We start from the raw sequence: 24966 nt of genomic DNA, 5'->3' as shown, positions 1-24966 counted from the left end.
TTGGATGGTTAAACACGAGTGAAGCATTCTGATTCAACTGAGTTTGTTACAGTGAATTTCTCAGTGAATGTTGCAGAATAATGTATAAAAAAAAAAAGTTGTATCTGAACTGCTTTCTATTAATTTTGTGTAACTTCTACCTAAAAATCATGTTTTTGTGAAAGTGATAGATTGCTTTCACTGACCAGTCAGTTAAAAATCTAAGGAATCATTTCATGTTACAACGAATCCAGATACTACTTATTAATAATAGAGCATTAAATCTGGAGTTCTGATTGAAATTTGTAACATCAGTAAGTTGGTTATTGTTCCTACCACCACCAGAATGTGTTACTTACCTGTGAGGAATGTAATTAACTATGTTTTCAGCAAAGCATGGGTCACATGATACTGTTCTGCATTGCTATTATTAGGAATGATTAATGATTAAAACCACTCCAGCAGTGGTCGTTGCATGCATTTAGCCATTCTTTCTGTTTATGATTGCTCAGGAGCAAACTGCATTTCTGTGAGCCTTCACTGTTTGTGCCTGGTGGAGCTCTTGCTCCTTGCTGTTCTTAACATCATGGGGCTGCTTATCTGAGGAATGTGACATGGTTGCTATTTCCCCGTGAGGGGAAAAGGCTTTTGTCATCCAGTTCTGTAGTAGGAAGGGTGAAAGGAATTATCCTAAGATGGAAGAAATTGTAGGAACCATGTGCCTACTCTTGCAATGTATCTTCAGCTTTTACCTGATGCTTGCATGCTATGGTTTAGTTATGTTCTCATGCACCATCAACCTCCTCGGGAGGTTGAGGACGCTTGGCGAGTTGAAGATGCCCATTGGCATCCTTATGTGATTGTCCTCAGGGTTTGCAAAGAGCATCTCTGAGTGCATCACCTGAAAAAGGAGAAAAGCTGAAATTGCAATAAAATTTGTGTTATAGAAGAGATTTGTGTGTTGCCTTGGGCATATGTTGATTTATGAGATGGGGATTAATTGAATTGTGTACATTTGCATGTACACAAACTCCTGTAAATACAGGCTATTTCCTGAAAATAAAATGACTTATAGGAAGTGCAATGTAGTCATTAATAACTGCAGGTGTTGCAAAGTGACTTTTTTTTCTCCTTCACAGGCAGGCATGAAACAGCTGGTGCAAAGCTCTTGAAATCTTATCAGAAACTGAGGTAATGCTCATGAAAGGAGAAATGTTCTGAGGGCGCTAAGACTTTGCATAGGAAATAGAGCTGATTTATAACACATGATATCGCTTTTCTTTAAATTATTATAAAGAACAAATTTGAAGTACAAATGATAAAAATACAGGGAAAAAAATGCACAGTCTTATCTCTTGGCAAGCCAAGGAAGGGTCTCAAGTTCAGAAAAAGAGTACAGTTTTTAGAGTATTAGTTTCTTATTGATTGGAAATGAAGGAATGTGTAGGATTTTTGTTAGATTTTCTTATCCTTTGTGTACTTATTTTCCTTGTTGTTCAGATTTACCCACTTCAGTAATTTTTGCCTCTCATCTTTTAGGTATAAAAGCAATAATGTTTATATTTGCTCAATGGCAGATTTTGCTGCTTTGATAGCTTTACAATGAATATGAGACAAGAAGCTCTATGTTCAGGAGAGTGCATCCCTTCTACTTTATACTAAATAACCCATTGATGGTTTGATGCCTAAGCATAAGCATGCTCAAATTATCATTAGTGATATATAATGGAATAACGATCTAGTTTAAATGGTACTGTAGAAAATAAACCCTATTCTTTTTAAATTGTTATTTTTAAGCAAGATGCAAAGAGGTTACATCAATTTTATGAGAACTATCTGGCAAAGCATAGATGTGTGAGACAGAAACTTATAGATAGCTGTCTATGAGCCTAACCAGGGCTGCATAAGGACTTGCTTTTGCCTAGATACAGCATGTGTAAAAGGGAATCAAAAGGAAGTTTGCTGGCTGCCCTTCGGGTCTGTGATTGTGCTGTGAGAACAGTCTGGAGTCAGATTTAAGTATTTATTTATTTACAGACCAGGGCTATTTACAACAGATGAAATGGCTGTAGTGCTGTAAAAAGGCCTCAAACAGCCCAGGACACAGGCAAGGAAGTATCCTAGTATTGTAAATAAAGATAACTGCTTTCTGAAAACATATCTGAAAGAAAAATGGGGTGTGTAGCACAGGAATTGCATTTCAATGCTTGGAACTCAGATTGCAGTGCTGCCAGCCAAAAAGAAGTCTAGAAAATCTATCCTGAATTGTATATTTCCTATGGTATTAACTTGTCAGTTCTGCCTAGAACGGCTCACGATTGATGAGAAAGAAAGGCAGACTTAATTCAGTCTGTCTTTGTAATAAGAATTTTATAAATTCTTATTAAAAAAAAAAAAAAGCCTGTTATGCAGTGGAACCTATATCTTCAGATTTTACAGGAAAGGCAGATAATAAAGATACTGAGCATGTATTTAGCTTACTTTTCAATGCATTATCATGAGATATTAATTTTTGCACTGTTTTTTGTCTCTTAACTTTCTAGTAAAATTTCTGTTGTACCTCCAACTCCACCTCCTTACACTGAATCCACAGCAGGAAGTAATGCTAAGGTAAACATACACATGTGCAAAATATACATAGATATTCATGCACCTCTCATGCTTCCATTCATATGTAATGGCCAGCTAAAGAAATGCAGTAGGCAGTGATAAAGGCTGTAACATCATACTGCCATGTAAATGTTCTCTTATGTTGTGTTGTTTTTTTTTTTCCCCCCTCATGCTGCATTGGTAGTAGAAGAAAGGTTCGAGTCTATCATGCGAGATGTTTTCAATTCAATTCCAGTTTTTGAGGGAAGTGATTAACTTCCTCTACTTCGTGTTTGCATCTGGAGTACTGTATCTGAGTTTTGGGTACTTCACTGAAGAAAAGATGTTGATCAACTGGAAACATGTTTAGCAGGGAGGCACCAAGAAAGCTCAAGCACTTGTCCTGTAGGCAAAAGCTGCTGGACCAGAGCTTGTTCAGCCTGGGGCAGATATGGCTGTAGTGGATCCTGCAGTGGTCTCTTTATCACCTGTTGGGGGTTAGCAAGGTAACAAAGCTGGGCTTTTCTCAGCAGTACATAGCAGGAGGAGGAAATGTGTAACAGCAAATAGTTTGTGCTTGCTTTCTTACAGTTGAACTTTTCCATTTGCAGGAACTTGGACAGTCTAAAAGTTTTAATAAATCTGTGGAAAACTTGTTTTTGTCTCTCACAACACACATAAAGAGTAAGTAGCTTTCACTGCTTTATATTCTAGGATAACATTGTTGAGCATTTCAATTTTTTTGTCCAAATTGTTGGCCATGAGACGGTTACAAACCAAAGGATATGGACTACTTGCCTTTTGCCAAGACTGAGCCAATCAGAAAAATAAAGCACTAAGCTATATTACCAACCAAGAGTGATTTCTTATAAAGATGTAAGAAGACTGCATGAAGTTATTTTTAAGTTTACTGGATGTTCAAACCTTTAACTCCATTCATATATGCTGCTTGCTGTTCTTTAGGGTGCAGACTAAGTATGTACGTCTATGCAATGGGGGCAGCCTGTCTTTGTGATGAAGATATTAATGGCATCAATGACCAGAGGAAAAATACCTCTGAGTTTTGTGGAGATTACAGGAGCTTGCAGATTTGCATGTGTTTGAATCGACCTTAGTATTTTCCACTAACTTCATTTTTGACAACTCAAATATAAGATTAGATCTCAATAAATTTGGCTTTAGTATCTTTCTACTTTTCCTCCTAACTCTTATCTTAGCTGTTGTGTGCCATTTCCTCTTCCATCCATCAAAAAGGCCCGTTCTGTTTTCCATAACTACACAAATTTAATGTTGTATCTACGTGAATACATACTAAAGCTATGCAAGATACAGTATCTTTCTCCTGAACAGAAGTTTGGCTCAGGGTGCAATGGGGTGCTTTGTCACTGGAAGCGTGTGGCTAAGGCAGCACTAAGTTGAATGAATAAATGTATCCTGCTTTCTGTTAGTTTACAGCCTGTTTGTATCCCACAGTTACTGTACTGCAGTCCAAAACCCTATCAGGACCACAGCAAGTTATTTTAATAGTTCACTTCTACTGAAAGGAAGGTCCTGCGCCCCCACATCTTTCATCTGTTGTGTATCTGACCTCGTGCTGCCGTTGCTTAACCTGAATTAGCCAGTGTTTCTGGACCTTTCTGAAAGCCAATTAAAAGAGCAGACCACTAACCTAGACAAAATGAGTACTTCTCTGCTGTTTTATTGAGTTAAATTGTCTGAAGTTAGGGTTTGTAAGATGGAGCCCATGCAACAGAGGGTGCCAGACCCATGAGGCCCAGGGTCAGGGAGGGAAGAGCAGCAGTTACAGAGTGGGGGGGTGGCAGCAGGTTGTTAGGTCAGCTCAGCTGTATCTGAAACCCTGAAACTCAATTGATGTCATCTTCAGTTAGGGTAAGATCCTTTTAATTTGTGAGAAAATAACAGGCTGTTACAGTCACCAAAGTCAATAATTAGAGTTTCTGTATGTTTTAATAGAGGGAAGGACTTGGGCTCTCTGACTGAAGAAGCTAGCTTTTTCAGACAGTGTGGCACTCAGTAAAACCTGATACTGTGCTCATAAATGCTTTCAGTTACTTGTGTCTAAAATTAGCTCTATCATACTTAGATAGAAATGTCTTGGATTGCAGAGGTTTTTATACACCTAGCTCTTATGTATTGCTGTAAATAAACCTGGAGAACTTAGTTCTGAATCTGCCTCTGATTCTGTCACTGTAGCCAATGTTTGTGTATGTCTGAGAGCAATATGAACAAAGGATTAGCATGTGCAGCTCAATGCCTCTGTTGCACAGTCTGCTCATGATGATGTTACCTCCCTGTTTTGGCATGGTTTGGCAGCAACAGAAGATTATAATCTAATGGTTGATGGTGGTTGTGGTTTTACTTGCAGTGCAAAAGTGGGTAGAAATGCCAAAGGAGAAACAGACCTGAAAAATAAAGATGCTTTTCTTTCCCCATGATAACCTGTTTCTTAACATGTTCATTTTAAGAGAGTGTGAGGAAAGCTTTTGTTCGACTACTTAGATTGTATTTCCCCTTGAATCTCTCACTCCAATCTCTTTTATGTCTCTGTTCCCCCTGTGTATCAAAAAACCTGATTTCACATGCAGTTGGGGATGACTTCATTGAGCTTACTTATAAATACAGCACATGATCCCTTAATGGTGCACGGAGTACAATAAATATCTGACAACTAATTGCTGCTAAGAACAAAAGTAATCCAAAGTGGCTTTAAAAATCTCACTTAAGAGTGCCATTATTTTTGAGTATGATATTGACATACTGTTTGCTGTCTGAGGTTCCTCCTCAGAGATTTGTGCTATGGGAGGAACATTTATTTCTTGAGAATGAAGTAGACGTGATAGCTGTGTCATGTACCACTTCAAAGTTATTAATTCTTCATGAGAAACTAGCTAGGATTTATGACAAAGTGTCTGCTGCTATGCCTACTGATTTTAATCTCCGGAAAGTACTAATGACTGCTGCCCTTCCCTGTAAATGAAGTTCTGACTATACTCTGAGGAATAAGAAACAAAAAGCAGTGCACTAAACATCCAATTGTCCCGTAGATTTATTTGACAATACAGTAGATGTAGTTGAATTAGCACTTATAAGTATTGTTATTGAAGTCAACAAGGGCTACTTCTCATCTTGAGAAGTATATGTGATTTGGGATCAGAGTATGTAATCTCTGTTGTTCATGTTTTGAACAAATTTCTAAATATTTTTCAGTGCCTCTGCTTTGTAATTTCCATTATCAAGTGTGCTATGTGTTGTTATAGTGACCTTACTTTTATCCTGAACCAACATAAATACTTCACAAATCAAATGGTATATAGGAACTGTAATAGCTCTTTCTGTTAGAAGACTGTATTTGATAGCATGAAACAATTTCTTGTAGCAGCTGTGATGAAAGGAAACGAAGACTGTAATTTCTGGTTAAATAGCAGGAAAGATTCAGGCAGGCAAATGATAATTGGACAAAATGAGTTGAGTGCATGCCATCCTATTTGTTTCTCATTAAGAGTTCTGTAGCAAAACTCTAGGATAAAAGTTTGAAAGTGATGTTGTCTTTAAATCTAAAAGGTTGCCAGCAGTATTTATTTGTTTTAGAGACTTCCTTTTCTATTCATTTCAGAGATCTCCAAGTCCCAGAATGATATGGCTGACAGAAGTCTGCTAACGACAGATTATGGACATAACGTGGAAAGAAGGAAGCAGAGGAGGAGCCAGTCTGACACTGCCATCAACATTACAAGCAGGGTATCCAAATTGTTATACACAAACTCTAGCTGCAAGAGCTGTTTCAGGAGTAGAATTCAAGAATCGTGACTTGCATGCTGGGAATTTACTTTTATTTATGAGCAGGGCTTCAGCTAATGTTCACTAACTGTGGCCAGAGCTCTGATCCTCATGTGATTTTTGACTGAGTCTCCACACTTGGTCTCAGCCCGGATCTGAAATGTTAACTGGGATTTTACAAAGACCACCATATGGGGAGAGGATGGGACGCTTTTCTCTCGGGTGCTCACAGCCTGTGTTGGGGCTAAATGTCATCTGCTCTATGGGACTGTTAGACTGTGCAGAAGTTCTGTTTCTTGTCCAGGGTTGCCTCGTCCCAGATGGAGAATCTGGCATTTACCTTTATTAACATGCCAGAAAGTACTTTCATTTTTCAGAGAATTAATTGAATTTCTTTTTCCCCTCCTTTAGAGTATGCATGTTTCTCCTAGGAATGACCAGGAAATAATAGATGTAGCTGCCCTTTTGATTACGTAGGATATAAGACTGGGGCACCACTTTGGTCTAAAGAGAAAGATCTTTTTTTCATGTAAGGTTTTCATATTTGTGGTATGGTCTCAGCTTGATTCCTTTAGATTAATGTTGAAAGAGATTACAGTTAAATTCAATAATAGAAGAAAAAAATAATGCAATCTCAACTACTATCAGCAAGCCTGAAGACTGAATTTAGGAAGTTAATTGAATAGCATTTTCTATGGCCTCCCATTATCAGCTCTTTAAGTTCGTCAGATAAATCTAAGTTCTTTTTTAGAGATAGATAAATAGAATTAAGTTCTATTATACTTAACTCACAGAAAAAACAAGCAGGCTTTAGAAGCTGTTTGTGGTGTGTTTGTACCTGTTTGTACTGCTCTTGTGACAGTAGATGTGTGCTGCTGCAGAGTTAGGGCTGGATGCGAGTCTTGCTTATGATCTGATGCTAAGCTTAGGCACTGGTATTTATTTTGCATTGTCAGTCATTTATTTTTCACTTAACAGAGAAGTCTTTACAATTCAAGCAGAAGCTAAAATGCAGCATGAAGCAGTTTGCTTTGGTTAGGGAGTGAAATTGGTGTTTCAGATTTTTAAAAACCAGGTGAAAATCTCACTGCTGAGAAATACTTTGTTTTCAGGTTTTCTTTTTTTAGTCTATATATCCTGGCTACATTTTCTGTCTTTTTCCTTCTTGCAAGGAAACTTAATGAATTCTTACATTCATCTGTAAGGTGCAGCAGTTATTACACATAACAATTTCTGTGTGTTATAATAACAGCATACTGCTTTAGATTTTCTACATCCTGTTTTTTCAGAAGTAGTCTCAACATGTTAACTGTCTCTGGCTGTTCTCATCCTTTCGTGCTTTCTGCTGGTGGTGCAGGAGAGTTTCCCAGGCTTGTTAAATGTATACAGTCTTTTTTCATGCAGATAAATCCTTATCATTTCGTTGATTCAGTCACACTATCGTCTTGCTAGTCTTTTGGATAATCCTTGTCATACAGTTGTTTTCTTAGATTCTAACTCTAAAATTTCTCAGCTCAATCTCTTTTGAACCATGAGTGCCCTTTTCACAGGTTTTATTGTTCAGGGGTAATGCTGTGTCACAGTGAGCCATATACGCCAGTCTTCCTGCCCTTCATTCTATTAAGTCTATTATTATCTGGAACAGGGGTGGCTGAAAGTAAATCTCAAGGTGTTCTGCTACTACATTTCTTTATTTTCTACCAATTATCAGGGTTTTTGTGGGAAGAGTGAGAAAGTGAATGGTCTTAAAATCAAGAAACACTCAGATCTTTTTTTTCTGTAATCAAAGCTAAATAAGAATTTGTCAGTCTGGTTCTATTTTCAGGTTTCTTTCAACCTACATTCATTCTTGCATAAATAGACATGGGTATGTGTCATGCATTTTACAAAATACTATTTTCATTTTCCTGGAGGCAAGATTTTTTTTTTTTCTTCCAAAATTACTGTTTTGTTAAAGTTTAGTAGGGCCTTTTATTGATATATTACTACTTCTGCTATGTTATTTGCAGACTGTGATTAGCAATTACTGTGGTAGTGAACCACAGCTTAGCTGGTGGCGTGCTGATTTTAAAGAATGATGGATGTAATGAATGTACTGCTAGCTGAAATGGGCATGTTGTAAGTCAACATTTAAATGAAGTTGCTACATTTATCTTGGAAGTGTGCCATCTGTGTGACATTGATCAATGTGAGTTGTAGATATTTACTTAATTTTTGTGTGATACCATTCTGAAGGAACTGAGGCTTTTCTCTTTATTAAAAAAAAAAACAAAACAAAAAAACAAGTAAAACCCAAAATAAATTGTTGAATCTCTTACAGAAGAAAAGTACACCCAGTCTTCAAGATCTCTTCTATGGGGCTCAAAATGATAATGACATTCTTACCAAAAGGAATTGCAAGCAAGAGGAAGACATAACAACCAGTCCCACAAGTGATGCTGTTTTCTGTGATGGCAGGAAACATGTAAGTTTAAGCGTGAAGCACAACAGAACAGCTACCACATGGAGATCAATGTAAAAGCTAAGATATTGATTTATATTACAGAATGTATGAATTTTACTTGAGTTTCTTTCTGATAAAATGCTTTTGGCAAGGTCATTGTAGAAACACTGAACTATTCACAGCACAAGCCCAATAAAATTAATAACAGATAATTGGTAGATGGGTACAGCCATTAATAGTGAATGACTAATATATCAGGTTCCTCTGAGTCTTGCAAATTCAGCTAACATTCTTTCTGTTTTGTGTTAGTGTTGAGATCCTGAACGTGATTCTTTCTAGACTAGTAGCCAGCTTCTTTTTCTTATTACTTCATTTAACAGAAGGCTTTTGTTATTCTGCAAGAGGTGTGGTAATGCAAATGCCAGTGGAAATTCAAATGTCAGAACTTTGGTGAATGAAGAGAAAGCTGGCAGTTAAGGAAGTCAGGGGAACAGCTGATAGGCTTAGAGGATGTTACTGAAACTTCTCTGGTGGATGGCATTTTGAATACTGAAAATTACAGAGAAGGAAGCTAGTTGTAAATGAATTCAGTCCATCCTTTAAAGTCTCTGTGATTAACCTTGGCTGCTAATTTCTATGTATTAGTGTTGAGGTTAATCAGGGTGAAGTGTCCAAAGAATCCGTGACTGATCTTGTAAAGAAGAGAACTAAAATGGCTTTTGAGGAATCAAAATGAAACCAGCCTGCTCACTTCACGGGATAAAAAAACAAGGATTTGGACTCTCTCTTATCTCTTATTTACGGAGCTGGGGAGGCTGAGGTGTTGCACTGGCAAATGAACAGTGCTTTTGGGGGACACTTGTGATTCTGCTGGCAGCCGTTTGAACTAGGCTATAGACAACCACAACCCAGTTTTAATAGCAAAGTTCCTCTTATGGGTAAATGTTTGTTGTTAATGACTGCTCCATGAAAGTATGTCTTCCAAAACACAGTAGGATATTATTTCCAGTCATGCCAGCAGGAGTGCAGTGCATAGCTCATTGCTAAATCCTAGTTTACAAAGCAAAAGTATGAGTGATATCTACACTGATTGAATATATATAAAACATGATTTCTGATCAGGTGGGAGATGAATGTAATGGCATTCAATCCAAATATCATTCATCAGAATAGCTGTCCAGGTTTTAAGAATATGAGGGCCTGTGGAATAAATTTTGGGTTATGTGTGCAGAACTTCTAATAAGATACATAAGATGGAAATGCACTTTTTTTTTTTTTTTAGTGAAAGATTTTTGTGGAAAATAATCATTTTGATCAGAAGAATAAAACTATTCTATGTCAGGATAGAAAAGAGCAGAACTGAACAAAGCTGCAAGGGAGATTGCACTGATACACATCTTGTGGTGAGAGCAAGATTACGTGCAACTTGCATCAGGTCACAACAGCCTAACACTTGTGACTTCCTTAATAAGCACTCTGATCCTTGTTCCATCAGGTTTGAGCTTATAAGATTGATTAAGATTATAAGATTGATAAGATTATAAGTTGAGAGATTCTTTAAGTAAGCTGTTGCCATGAATATTAAAATGACCAGTTAGCACATCTGCAGCACTGAAGAGAACATTTTGGCAGGAGCATCTGCACAGAAGAAAGATCTGATCTTGTAAATGCTGCTCTGCAGTCTGAGCTGCTGGGTTGTGCAATGCAGAACTCCTTGGTTAACCGACCCTGTGTGGGTTGGTATTGTTTTTCAGAGGGAGGAGTGGTCTAATGCAGATATTTTAGCAATCTAGGGCGATGTTACCATGAGATAAATCCCAACAACAAGCTTGTCCTCATGACATATGATACGTAAAAAGATGCTAGAGTGTATTTTGAAGAGCACCATTATAGATGAATGGAGACCAAATTATTCTGACTCAGTTGACAGTTTGTTGCAATGAAGACTGAATAGCACTAACGAGTTACGTGGGCCACAGAAAAGGCTGTAGTCTTCCTGTTTATTTCAGTGTCATGGCCCCTGTAAATGCTAGAAACAAATACTGTTTATATCTGTCTGGAAGGAGAGCATCCAAACCTTTGCCCTGTAGGAGCATGTAGATGAAAGGAGAACAAAGTGGCTGAGGTGAGCCAGAAAACACCTTCCTAATGTGCTAACCCGCATCCAGACAGCTGGATGTCTTTGTACATTAATATTTCCTGAGCAATCTGCTGCAGTCTGTCATTTCTATATGGAACTGAGTGATCTTCTGGAGTGTTTACTGGTTGTGCATTGATGCTTTTGTTTCTTTAATATCCAATAGAACCTAGCATCTCAGGTTCTATTGTATTGATGCTGTAAGCATCAATAGCAGTCTAGTTCTGTAATTTGTGCTTTTGTAAATTTTGGGATTTTTCTGTAAGTGTGGACAGAACTCTCTTTCAGGTATTTAGCCCATTTTATGATGGGAAGCCACATAGCAATTTTATTGGGAGACAATTTCTAGATCTAGAAATCTAAGAAAGTACTTTCTTAACTGTGAGTTAATGGAATTAGAATAGTGAGTAGTAGAATAGTGAGTTTAATAGAACAGTAGAATTGGGATTAGTTATAATTTTCAGGGCTCCTATGGAAGCAACGGAATGATTTTTATACATGTTATCTGAAATCTTCATGATTTGCAATAGCTGTGTAGCAATAGCAATGCAGTGAAGGTAGTACTGACATTTGAGAGAAATAAATGTCTTGTTCACCTAGATCTGAAGCTACTTTTCTGACACGTTTGTCTTTTCTCAGGGGAGTTTGTATAGTCTTAACAGCACTTGCACTGAATCCGGCAACTTTGGCAAAGCAAACGTCACAGGAGAAATAGAGTTTGCCATAAGATACATCTTCAAGGCTTGCATCTTAGAAATTTGCATCAGAGGATGCAAGAATCTGGCTTATGGAGAGGAGAGAAAGAAAAAATGTAACCCGTAAGTATTTTATAGAGAAGGAGAAAAAAACAGAATATTTTGCTTATTGTTTCAAGGGTACTTACATACGCTGTAATTGAAATGGATTCATATATGATGGCATGCTGTAATAAGACTTTCAGAATATCCAGTGCATATCTGCACTTTTTACCTCTCTGCGCTGCAAAGCACACGTTTCATATTAGCTCTACTTGTTCTCACACATTTCTGCTATTAACTGTCTCTTTGCCTGCCTGCAAGCAGGCAGTTGGTTATCTGTGTTGCTGATGAGCACCTTTGGATCTTGAGAGTGGCAGTTTAGATTCTAGCTATTAACTTGTGCCTGCAAAATTAATACACACACAGCTAAAATACAAGATGGAAAATTGAAAGGTGAGTCATGTTACTAATTTATCTACTGACTCAGTGCGGGTTACTGCCAGACACATTGACTGCACGCACACTACTTCTGTGCTTCCGCCTTCCTCATCAATAAGAATGGAAATCTCAGATACTGCGGCACTTCTTAAAGCTTAAAGGTGCTTAATAATTACGTACTGCCACAAGAAGTAATATGCTTACTTCTGTGGGTAAAATGACTGGTTGGATGGTTAAGCCTTGGTGATTTCTTTGTTTGTTACTAAATGATCTCTGACCATGCAGTAATCATTTGTGGAAAATCACCAAGCAGAATGCCTAACTACATATTCTTGTCACTGCTGTCACATGATTGCAGTCACCTTCACTCAGAAGGAATGTGGCTTTGCATATCTTGTGGAGGAAGCTCATAAAGATGAGCTTGGTGAGGAAAAGAACGTTGCTGAAAAAACAGATCATGAAGCAGGATTGTGGGAGTGTTTCAGGAGAGGGTCAAAGTTCTCCAAGTCCCCTGGTGAGTTAGCAAGGCAAACAGCTGCAGGAAGCCTGAAAAATGATGTGGGAAGAGCTGTGCAGTGAACATCATGTTCTCTAATGGTATATATTCATGTATTCATATATTTACCTTGGTTTCCAAGCCAACGCAGAAAGTACCGTCAGTGCACTTGACAGAAAAAGACAAGAACAACTGACAAACTCATAAGTTGTGTTTAAAACCTGTTGAATTGTTTAGCTGGTTGGCTAGTTTGAAGTCTGACTGTCTACTTCTTAATTACATTGATCTGGGATGATGGAGTAAGGAGCTAAAAGTTCTTATACCTGTATATTTTAAAAAGTAGTTTTAACTATAGATAGGTTTGGAAAGAATAGGGAATACTTGTAAGTTCTGCACTGATTATATGAGGCTCTTATCTTAACTCTTTATTAATTAAGAGGTCATTTAAAAATTGGCCTAACTCATGTTATCTGAAATACGTACCACAAACACCGGTTTAAAGATTTGCCTGCCAAATTGTGAGCCGTCATTCTGTATTGCTAATACTCATCAATTTTAAAGCTATCACATAAATGTGGCTCCTTAATTGGACTCCTTAATATGGAGAATAATGCTTAAATCATAATTGTTAAATGACCTAAACATGGTTAAATGGTGTTGATGCTTGATATTGGTTCAACTCAGCTTCCAGAAGACTTTTTAAACTGTCTTTTGTTGAATCAACACTAAGGTAATTTCAAACACTTTAGTTGCTCTTCTATTTATCACCCTCTGGTCACTTTCTGTATGACTTCTCTATTCTCAAGGTATGTCAAGGTTTATTTACTTCCTGATAAATCTTCTCGGAATAAGCGGAAGACAGCTGTCAAAAAGAACACAGTGGATCCAGAATTTGATGAGACCTTGAAGGTACTGTTTGCAGTTGTGTCCTGCTAAATGTGCTTTTCCATGCTAATGTCTCCTCCTATGACATACAGTCCTGTGAGTTCAGAAATGTCTTGGTGGGCCAATTCTAGAAGTCAGTGACAGCAGCCATTAAAAAATGATGGGTTTCTGTCTGCAAATGCTTTTGGAGTTACATTAATAAATGGTGAACTCTCAGTTAAATCTGCTTTTGTGCATGAAAACACTGAACGAATGTGTTACCTTATGGCAAAAGCAAAGTGTCTTCTGTAGTGTCTTGTACACGCTTATCTGGCGTGTTCGGGAACTGAGCGCATTGCAGAGCACAGTTAATTATATGCTGCTATCCCTTTCAGTTGATCCCCTTTTATGCACTGTCCTAGGGAGCGTCTCTCTGCAGTTAGCTGAATGCTGACTGAATTCCACTTTGCTAAAATGTTTTCTGCTCCCTCTTCCCTGTGCGGCTGTTACCAGACTGTGTCTTTGGACCGTCTCATTTCAAACATTAGTAATCCCATCAGAGAACAGTAGGTACGATTTGAATTCATTAGTGCCTTACGCTATTACTTCAGCAACCTTGTAACAACATTGAGTAGAACATAGAAGCCATTATTCTCATTTCACAGACACTTAATTGGATGTGAAGCTGAAGCCAAGTATTGTCAGCAGACAGAGCTGAGTTCAGTTTGGTTGTTTCCTGTTCCAGTTTTGTGCAGAGATCACTATAAACCCGTCTCTTTGTGTGCATCAGTGAGCTGCAGCAGCAAATAAAATGATGTGTTCTTCAGTAACACGTTGTAACAGGCAGGAAACAAAATTAATGGAGGGACAAGTTTATAATATTTCTCCTTGAACTACATGAAAATTTCAGTATGTCTGAATATCTGGGCTTAAGGTGGGAGAAAAAAGTACCTACCATTGAAATATTTGGTTCTTATTTCATAGTCCTTTTTCAGTGCCTGAGTAATGCAGAGCTGATAGGCAATGAGAGCCATGTCCAAGCTGGCTGTGTAAATGTTCAGGTTAGTTAAATTAGAAATAATTTAAATTGATTTAAACATGTGGAAATGGCAGATTGAACATAGTGCCAGTGCAGATAAACTACACTTGAAAGCTGAGATCCAACTCAGTGGTATCTCTGGCTGCAAATGCAGACACCTGCACTTAGCAGGCTGTGTTAGTGAAGAGCAAGGTGCTCTCAGGAGCCACTGGAGCGATTCAGGGCTGTTTGTCCCATAGCCTACAGGCAGCTTATGATTCAGCACCTCAGTGTTGGTAGCAATGCCTGTAGCCATGCCATCGACTCTGGCTTCCAGGTCACCTGTAGGTGGTATCGTGCTTAGCAATCCGTTGCGGGTATCTTAGGTACCTTATGACACCTCGAAGGGCTCTAACTATGCTTAGGGAGTAGATCAAGGCTGTAGTGAAGGTCTCCTGAACTACTTCCTTGCTCATACTGGCTGCACTGAGTACGCCTCCGCTGACCAGAATGGAAGTTTTAGACCTTTGTTAGGTGTCTCAATCTCGAACTGACCTCCAATTGCAGCAGTTAAATTGTACTGGGAGTGTAAAATAGAAAAAAAGTGAATGATTTTAAAAAAAAAACAACCTATAAAATAGTCAAGAATGATTTAAAGATGCAGATTAATAATTAGCAGTGCAGGCCAAGGTATTTTTGGAATGTAGTTTTTTTTCCATTTGCATGGGGCATTACTTTAGCATTTAAGGAGTGAGGTAACAGGTAAATTGCAAAGCACGTTCAGACAGCATAGTTCTGTCTGCATCCAGGTGCCTTCAGCCATGCTTTAGTTGGGCTGCCTGTGCGCATCCTGTGAACATTCATCCTGTTACAGCTTTTAAATGCTGTTTATCTTTCCAGTACAAGATTGAGCGCTCCCAGCTGGGAAGCCGGCAGCTTCAGATCTCTGTGTGGCATGCAGGAGCACTCAAGTACAGGGTGTTTTTGGGAGAAGTGGTGATTCCGTTGGCAGCGTGGAGTTTTGAAGACAGCTCAATGGGGTCATTCAACTGGTACCAGCTCCAGTCCAAGGTGACTGTTAATTTGTGCTTAGTTTTGGCTTACGAAGTGGGTGTAATGATAGAACGCTATGAAAGAGATTGTCCTTCTGAGGTCACTGGGGCAAGAATGCTGTCAATCCAGCCCTCAAGTAAGACCTGCTACATATATAAATGAGCTGTGAGAATGATGTGGAATAGAATGCAATTCTGATCTCTGTGTCTCTCATTCTTCAGCATGAAAAGCCTGAAGATAATCTTATTCAATACAGTGGAGAACTCCTGGTGTCTGCAAGATTGTCGGTACCAGCCCAGTATAAAAATTTCCAGTTTGGAAGGTGGATGATGGAAGGTATAAAACATTCCAGTGAGCATGAATCCCTTGGCTAGAAAAGAATTGAGACCGATGAAGAACTGACAGTTCTCATATGGAGTTTGTATGCAGTTTATAGTATGTTACATTTAAATTTTTTTACAATCCAAACATTTGCCAGCTGCAACTTTTTGTTATTTTTAATGCCGGAAAAAAAGGAATCATTGTAATGGTTGCAGTATGGTGCATCGAGATGTCTGGCAAGCTTGTGCTTCTTGTGGTGTTGCTCTGAAGGAGATGCAGTAGTTTCACTGTCTGAGGTAGAGACTGCCAATTTAGGAAAAAGGTGGAAGGGAATGACTCCAAAGGTACCAAACCAGCATCCTGGGCTTTCCTCCTATGGTCTCATTTTAGGAAGATTGTTTCACTTAAAAGATGTTAGGTTCAAAATGTGCAGTCAAGATTCAGTTCTTGGTGATGGATGACCTGCACGGTATGTTAAACACTCAAGTAGTGTATCAGATCAAACATCTGCTGATGTAGTAACACAGACATTTTGAGGGCAGTGGATAAGTCAACCTCATTTCTTACCTCCCTGGTTCATGATGAGGTATGTAAGGGTCTAGAGGCCTCATAAAGCTGTGTTCAGAAGCGTAGAACATGCAGAGACCAATAGAAAGACCTTACTTAGTTGTTAGATTAGTTCTACTGCCTTTTTTTCTGAATAACCCCTAAGCTACCAGCTGGCTTTCTTCTACTCTCCTTCCCTCTGCATTTCCCTGTGTCCCTGCCCTGTAAACAGAGCTGTAACAGAGCAGTGATCATCTTATGCAGCAGTGAGTCCTTATCAAAATTGTAATTTTCCTTTTTAATTAGTGACATCTTATGATATCAAGTGAACTAACTGGTTACTTAATGTGGTAACCTTTCCTGTTTCAGGAAAAAAAGACCAAGAATTTTCCAACTGCCAGCTTCAGGTTATGATATTTGGGGCCAGGAACTTGCCTGTGCTGAGATCTGCTGGAACGCTGAACTCATTCGTTAAAGGGTACGTATGAGACTTAACACTTCAAATGGAAAATATTGCAAACGTCCTGTGTAGATGTAGGAATTAGCTTGCTTTCAGCAGGAGACTGTTGTATGGAAGTGGCACTGTCCACGCTTGGTCAGACTTGCTCTTAGTGGTGCCGGTTCACACTTGAGCATCTGCAGAACAGCGGCCCTCAGCAGGGCAGTGAGGTGTCCTGAGTGCAACATCAGAGTTTGCTGTTGTCATTAAAATTTAGAGTTCACTAAAGATTCCTTTAACAGTCACTGACAACAGAGGAAGAGCAGATGTGGAGACCCACACTGAGGGCGGGAAGAAAAAGCCAATCCAGAAAAGAAACTGAATATCATCATGTTCTACCTTGTACTTAAGCTATTTAAGGCAAATCGAAGGACCCTGATTAGAGTACTGCAAACGTTCTGTTTTCTGATTGAGAAATACTGCTTGGATCAGTAAACTTGCTGAACTTGCATTTTATTTATTTTTTTGGGGGGTGGGGGGGAAAAGCTGTCTTCTCCTTTCAGACCAAGCAGAGTTAAAGCAAAAGTCACCTGTGGTGAAGAAAGAAGACTGTCCTCAGTGGAAACACTTGTTTGTCTTTGATGTTACCCCAGCTCAGCTACAGCAGTCATGTCTACACTTGACTGTCTGGGACCAGTCAACTTTTGGCTCACGTGATCAGTTCCTAGGGGGAGTCAAGCTGGGTGCAAGTAAGTTCTTTACTGATAAATGCTGATGCTGATTTGAGTGGAAAAAAAATGTTTATTTTACCTTCTAAACCATATTTGCACTGTGCTGTTAGCATGTGCCTGACATACAGCCCCCAGTCTGTGACCTAAGCAACTCGCATTTCAGGCTTTGATCCTGCTGGAAGCAATGTGTGTATTTTAGTTCAGTCTGTGCAGAAGCTCCAGGTCATCAATGGGAACTGACAGGCAAAGCTATTTGTTAGCGTGGGAATGTTCTGGGTCAGTGCTTGGCCCCGCAGAAGACAAATAGAGTAGGGAATGAAAGATACACACAGAGCTCTAGCTGTGGGTGATTCAAGACTTGTTCTTGAGTGATTTTCTCTATAAATTGCCTGTTTTAAAAATGCTATAAACTGCATCAAAACTGAGCTCAAGAAGTAATGGTCTATTAGATTTCAAGCTTGGAGATATTTGTGTTTATTTTACATTCACATGATTTTCCGATAGAAGGTACAGAAAGTGAAGCTTGCTCAAAAGTCTTAAAGGAGCTATTGCATGTCCGAGCTCTGGTCTAACATAAAGAGAGAACTTTCTGAAGGCTGAGAAATGTTCAGGAAATCCTTTGCTCAGTGACCAGGCCCTACTTAAACTAGTTGTTGAACAGAGAAGTATTGACACTTGATTGCCCAATGGGGTTTCTCATGTCTGCTTTCCCTGACAGCTGATAGTAAATGTTCTGGTTTTGGTATTTGAGATGAAAGGCTTAAGCTGGAGATTCAAGTCACTTCATAGAGTCATAGAATGGCCAAGGTTGGAAGGGACCTCAAGCATCATGAATCTCCCCCTCCTCCATCCTCTGCCACAGGCAGGGCCACCAACCTCCCCATTCAATACTGGACCAGGCTGCCCAGGCCCCCATCCAACCTGGCCTTGAACACCTCCAGGGATGGGGCATCCACAGCCTCTCTGGGCAGCCTGTTCCAGCACCTCACCACTCTCTCTGCAGCCTTGTTACACTACTTCGTTTGCCTTTCTGTTAGAGCTTATTAGTGACGGCGATTATCCATGTCCTAGCCTAGTAACACATTACAGTCACTGAAGATGAAGTGGCACCAACCTATTCTACCACTTTTGAATTGTGCATTTGCTCCTTTACTTCTGGCTAAGTTCTTTGCTGCAGACTGAGTTCTTCACTGAGTGATCCAAGTCCAGCAGCATATAAATGATGCTTCAGAAGTGTAGCTACAGTTTATTGCAAATAAGATACAAAGAACTCCTGAACTGCTGAAATTGCCTAAGAACTGGGAGAATGCGCTTGTGCAGCCATTTGGACCTGAATCTAATAAAGTCTTTGGGTAAGGTGAAGTGAAAAGCAGCCCCGTGACCTTTCATTTTGCTTTCTTGCAGAGCAATTGCTTGGTTTTGCAGACCCCATTTCTCCGTCAGTGCTTCAGTGGGAAGAAGTGTTGCGCAGGCCAAACACGTGGATGGACTTTACACTGATACTGCATTCAAATATGGAAAACTTTAAATCATGAAGATAATGGCCTGCCTTCCCTTCTCAGTGGGTGATGTTCAGGGTTGGAGTGGTGCGTATACATTCTAAGCATGGTGAAAGGGTACACAACAGTACCTACTTCTGTGTTGGGGGAATTGAGTTGTAAGTTTGAATGGTTGTGATACTGAAGGTTTTATTTCTCAAAAATCTAAAGCTTTGTTATCTTATCTTACACTTCACCTAGAGATAAAGGTTAATATTGTTTCTCAAGAGTAACAAACTGAAAGGCATTATGCTGACAAGGCACTAGTAGACAGATGGTATGCAGCTTTCTCTTTCTGGACACAGGGCTACAGTTGTTCAAACACAGATAAGGAATATTGCATAGAGATAAATGATCATTTTCTTATTAAAAAAAAGTTATTTCACTCCAGTTTTCATGCTTTGTCACCAAAGGGAAGTAAAAACTACCTCCTCTCTTACTGCAAAATTATAACAAGCAGTACTTCAGAACTATCTCCAGTGCCCATACTACTGATCTGAAAACAATATGGCCTGCATGCCTCACAGCTTTCCAATGTGTGCTGTGCTAACTGCTTAGTTATAAATTCTCCTTTGGTGGGAGGAGTGCTGCACATTAGCTAATAGAATAAATGCTGATAGAGAAAGTTCCTTGTTTTTACCAGCAGCTGCTGTCAACTGGTGTTAACAAGTCAGACGGATCCAGATGGTGTATGGCACAGCTCAGCTTATCACTTATTCATGTGAACTGGTGGAAATGCACGCTGCCTGTTCCCTTTGCCTCCAGTGAAGCAGCATTACAGTCAGAAACCTCATCTATACAGCTTTACCTGGTGCTGCTGTTACTTACCTCTCCCTTGGGGCCGAGGTGAAGATGGTCACTATTTGTCAGTACAGCAAGTATTATCCCTTCATGCCAGCTCAGCGGTGTTTAAGGATGTAACAAAGAAGGGAAGCATGCACTGGCCTTGGAAGCTAGAAGTCAGCACCCTTTTTCACTAAAATGCACTCATGAAACACTCAACTCAAAATCCTTTGTTACTTTGCAGATCTTTTATTTAGATGTTTGCTGCTGCAAATAAAAAAAAAATAACACCACACAAGAAGATTCAACTCGAGTATAAAGCAGCACAGATGTTGTAAATGGAAGAGAAGAGCTGACACCATGCTGTATCTCACTTTCTAACAGATTTTCAAGGAAAAGGGGGAGATCAGTGGGGAAGGAATGGTCACAGAAATGCTCTCTAATAGAGAGATACACCTGTGATATAAACAAGCAGTCCCTTCATGTTTGGAGTCTGAAACTTTAAATCAAACATTTAAAAAATTAGAAAATTTGTTAGAAAAATAGGTGCAGTAAAATTGTATATATTGGATCCATGTGTACATATCAATTTTCATTAAGTAAAAAAATGATCTTTACAAATAATGCTTTATAGTAAATAATCAGTTATACTGCAGGCTACAGTGTTGAGGCGTCTTTACAGATGCGAGTCATTAAATCTGAAAAGTAACAAAATATACAGAGCAAAACTATTTCCCTTTTAAACTAGTACTTACTTCAATCCACATACTGCATATTTTTATATATATATAAATACTACACTATAACTGATCAGTTATGAAACTGGAATGCAAACACAGTAGTGTATTATTCCAACAGAATGTTTGCCTAGTTGTTACATGAGGAGGGTGCCCTGTTCTGTGCCACACTTCGGAGCTGCTGCAGCACTTCTCCAGTTAAGCACAGCAAGCAGGAAAAGCCCTATTTCAATGCAGTACAGTTCTGAGGTGCTGTCAGTTCTCTTTTGCTTGTGTGTCAGGTGGACATAAAGACAAAGAAAACAGAGTGCATGTGCGTGCATCAGTGCACACACAGCTGTTTGCAATTCCTGACTTGTGACCTCTCACCTGTTGGACATTAACACAAAGACATATGGCACAAAATTCACCCCCAGTTGCTAATTTTTAGACCAAGGTGAATCCAGCACCTGCACAGGACATGTCTCTACAACTAGATGTGGATTTGTGTTGGTTAAAGAGAGATGTGACATAAGGCCTTTTGGCACGAAGCAAAGGCATGAGCAAGTTACCAGGATCAGAGGTAAGATCGATTTTTAACTATACCAAATTTAATACATGGTATGGAAGAAAAGGGAGATGCAAACACCTCTGGGTTTAGAGAACATTTGTTAAATACCATACAGTGCCCCTCCTCAGGGTAAAAACAAAACCAAAACCACAGCATTAAGATCTGCCTTTCCCACAGTCTTGCCTTCTTGTTGTAAGCACTCATTACATTGCCTCAAACTCATCAATTCTCTGCTTGGTGTTGCCTTGTCGGATCTGCCGCAGCGTCTTGTACTTGTCACGGCCCTGTCGCACGTTCTCCGAGTGGATGATATCATTTTGGGTCCTCTTATCTTCATCTCTAGCCTGCGCCAGTTCATCTGTCAGTGCCTGCAATGGAGAGAACATTAAATACAAATTAGACACAAGACGCTTTCAACTTCCAACAGCAGTGGCTTTGGTGAGACTTTTGACAGTTCTTAGATGACCAGACAAGTCAGCAGTGTGGATTCAACATATGGTTCCCATAAACAGTATGGATGATGCAACTTTCTGATGACTCAATGCCTGAACAACAAGAACAACTTTTTTGTACACTGCCTTTAATTCAACCTGCCCTATAGGACCTGTAAGCAAAGAAAAAAAATCACTGTGTGTGTGTTTAACCAAGCGGTTAAATTATCTATTTTCCATGAACAAAATCTCTTGTTAATTCTCCTCCTCCAAACACTTTCTCTTACCTTCAGCTGCCTCTGCACACGCTCATTCTTCTCTGCTTCAGTAATGCGCTTCTCCTCATTGCGGTCATTCCTGATCCCCTCACTGGAGAACTCTGCACTGTAGGCAGAGTACTCAGACCCCTCATCATGCAGGTTATCGTGCACATGGTAGTTCACTGGCTCGTAGATGGGTGGAGGTGGAGGTGGAGCAGTCATTACCAAGTGCAGCTCCTCCTTTGTCTTCACCAGATCCTCCTGGGCTTCCCTAGCCTTTGGGGAAAACAAACAAAAGCGAAAAGCTCATGAGGTTCGTGCAGGTCTGCCTCTTGAGCCTGTCAAGGCCCCTCCACATGGCATCCCTTCTTTCTAGCGTGTCACCAATGGGTGCGGTGAGGCTGACATCAGCAATCTTGCTGAGCAGGCACTCGATCCCGCTGTCCATGTCACCAAAGCTAACAGACAGCATCAGCCCTAACGCCACGAGAAATGCCACTTGTCACTGGTCTGCACTTGGACACCAAGCTGTTGACCGCAACTCTTTGAGTGTGGTCATCCCCACAATTCCTCAGCCACTGCGTGCTTCCTCTGTCAAATCCACATCTCTCCTGTTCAGAGACAAGGATGTCATGTGGAACTGTGTTCAACACCTTCTACTTTAAATTTTGACTAAAGCACCACAGTACACGCTGCTCAAGCACAGAACTTCAGAGCAACTTTGACAGAATACTCACTCTGATCTGCCATTCTTCAACCTCGTTCTCCTTACGCTTCCTTGCCTCTTCAAGAAGTGCAATCTTGGCTGTATACTCTGCGAGCTCTGCAGCCTGTTAAATAGTAACACCAGAATTAAGGACTCAAAAAATAAAAAACAACCCCACAACAAATAACAATTTCAACTGAGAAAAGAGCCACATGTTACACTCCCCTCTAGTAAAGACTGAATAGGAAATTAAGAACAAAGTATAGATTGCTTGATTTTTTTTTCCCTTTTGACTCCAAGGCCTTATTTAAATAAGTGGCATAGCATATCTTAACCAAAAGTGATCGGGTCTTACCAGCTGTTCCTGGCTCTTTATCTGGTCAATATTTTGTCTCTCCAGCTCTTCCTTGGCTTGCAAAGCAGCCAGACGATCAGCTTCCAAACGTTCTGCTTCCTCCTGAGCTCGTCTCCTTTCTTCCTCCAGCTGAAGAGCTCTTTGGATCTGATCTGAGAGCTCTGGGGAAAAACAGATCAACACTGTTAGTCCACCAAAAGACAAGCAAAGCAAAGACAAGCTCATAGGTTAACTGCAGAAGTCATGACATGCACGACTCCAGCCTGCGATATTTCTTCACTGCACTTACAAGTAGGTATTGCACAAAATATGGCAAGTACCCAAATTCAGAAGCTGTCGGTTGCACATTATAATTAGATCATCTACAAGGTATTTGCACTGCCATGATCCTGCTGCCCTTAGTTGACAATTTACTGTGAGGACCAGATGATGCTGTCTCCAAGCTGCTCATCTGTGCATTGAAACAGAAGCTTCCATTTCACTGGAAGGACTTGCTACCAAACCATTCCTTCTGTTCAGAGTTAAGTAAAAAGCACGTGCCAGCTGAGCTCTGGTTCTCACTGCTGCAAAAGGCTCATGCTAAAACCCCCTCAGCAACAGGGAAAAAAACAGAGTTAGTGTGACCTTCAACTCCCACTGATAGCAGCAGATGTCGTGACTTATGCCTTGGATGTCGTCAGCAGTGCATGCATGTCTATTTATCCACATAAGCAGATATCAGTATGCCTTGCCAAGAGATCCTGGTGTCACTAGACTTAGCTAAGTGTGAAGCACAATACACACGATCTGGTTAAACAATGCAAGCACTTTACCTTTTTCTGCTCTCTTAGTCTTCACTTCATACTCTTGTAGCCTCACCAGCAGTTCTTCCTTTTCCCTCAACATTTGCTCCTTCTCCCTCTCAATTGTCTCCCTCCTCTTCTTTTCATTTTCTAGTTGCTGCCTGTTTAGGAACAGATTTCATGCTTCAAGCTCACTTTCAGACATAAACCACAGCAAGGCAAGAAAACTGGATGGTCATCTCTCCATTCAGTTAAATAGGACAAGGTTGTGTGACTGCCACAAACAGGAGCCAGAAGACAGAAATGCACTGAGAAATTCATCCTTAATCACTTCAGTTTTTGCCCAGTTTTGGATACTCATATTTCATAAAAGTACTTCTATTTTTTGTAGGCTACCCCAGAACTTTAGAGAACCAAATAAACACTAGATGCAGAGAGAGAAAATCATGGCTCTGTGCTACATGGCAGAGGAGATGTATTTTATTACTTCTGTCATAAGGAAAAATCAAATGAGCACTGAGGAATGAAGATGAAAAAGCCAGCAATACAGGAGAAATCAGAATGATTTCTTGAATCATAAGCAACCTGCAGCCATAGTAGAGAGTCCAGCAGAATTGTTAATCCTTTTCTCTTGCCTCTAAGAGGTCTTCCAGTCTGCATACAGACGTTCCCTTTGAAGTCTGCTCCTTCAGCTTCCACCCACTCCACAATCCAACACAGACCAGAGACAGGAGAACCTCTCTCAAAGTTTAGGACCCCAACACAGGAGCACACAGTGACTTCATGTGCATGGTTCCTTGAAGAACCAGCTCTTAAGACTGCAGACAGGAGAGCAGACTACAAATGTGAGCCAGAAAAATTCTCATGCTCCCACTGCAGGATGCCCCGAGTCCTACCACTGACAGCCAGAGCTCAAGGACGATATGCACACACCTCACCCAAAGATAGATGGCTCACAGCCTCATTTAAAGCCATCTGAGGAATTCTGGCATTTTCCTCTGCCTCCCCATCCCGTTGTCTGTACACAGGCTCACCTTTCCAGCTGCTTCTGGTGCTTCTCCTCCCGGGCCTGGGCCTTCATCTGCTGCACCTCAATGGTGTCAGGCTTCCTGCGTCGCATATACAGTTCATGGTTGCCCATGCAGAGCTGCAGGATCCTCTTGTTAATTCTCAGACGAGGGGCATAAAACACAAAGTCCTGGGAAAGACAGCACACAGTTTTTCAGGCACAGCTG

General features: G+C 40.0%; 2 protein-coding genes across 11 annotated transcripts in view; one reads left to right on the top strand and one right to left on the bottom strand.

The window, feature by feature from the left end:
• SYTL3 (synaptotagmin like 3) overlaps positions 1-19512 on the top strand; it is a 32281-nt gene extending 12769 nt beyond the window's left edge. For 9 of the 10 annotated variants that reach the window (XM_048937211.1, XM_048937214.1, XM_048937215.1 and 6 more), the window contains 12 exons: positions 1119-1170; positions 2523-2589; positions 3180-3252; positions 6203-6327; positions 8687-8830; positions 11586-11764; positions 13424-13526; positions 15400-15570; positions 15774-15888; positions 16789-16897; positions 17405-17607; positions 18994-19512. In XM_048937211.1, the coding sequence (XP_048793168.1) occupies positions 1119-1170; positions 2523-2589; positions 3180-3252; positions 6203-6327; positions 8687-8830; positions 11586-11764; positions 13424-13526; positions 15400-15570; positions 15774-15888; positions 16789-16897; positions 17405-17607; positions 18994-19124 (1472 nt within the window). In that variant the 3' untranslated portion in view covers positions 19125-19512. The remainder of the gene's footprint in view (positions 1-1118; positions 1171-2522; positions 2590-3179; positions 3253-6202; positions 6328-8686; positions 8831-11585; positions 11765-13423; positions 13527-15399; positions 15571-15773; positions 15889-16788; positions 16898-17404; positions 17608-18993) is intronic. The other variant, XM_048937219.1, reaches the window with a different exon arrangement.
• A 626-nt stretch (positions 19513-20138) lies between these two features.
• EZR (ezrin) overlaps positions 20139-24966 on the bottom strand; it is a 36295-nt gene continuing 31467 nt past the window's right edge. Inside the window, exons 8-13 of the mRNA XM_048937220.1 lie at positions 24766-24929; positions 23762-23892; positions 22950-23110; positions 22626-22718; positions 21916-22164; positions 20139-21565 (exon numbers count right to left, since the gene is read on the bottom strand). Coding sequence (XP_048793177.1) covers positions 21401-21565; positions 21916-22164; positions 22626-22718; positions 22950-23110; positions 23762-23892; positions 24766-24929 — 963 coding nt within the window. The 3' untranslated portion in view covers positions 20139-21400. The remainder of the gene's footprint in view (positions 21566-21915; positions 22165-22625; positions 22719-22949; positions 23111-23761; positions 23893-24765; positions 24930-24966) is intronic.

This window comes from Lagopus muta, chromosome 2 (assembly GCF_023343835.1).
Source record: "Lagopus muta isolate bLagMut1 chromosome 2, bLagMut1 primary, whole genome shotgun sequence".
Taxonomy (NCBI): Eukaryota; Metazoa; Chordata; class Aves; order Galliformes; family Phasianidae; genus Lagopus; species Lagopus muta.
The sequence above is the reverse complement of the archived record's forward strand: the minus strand, read 5'-3'. Positions and strand labels throughout refer to the sequence as shown.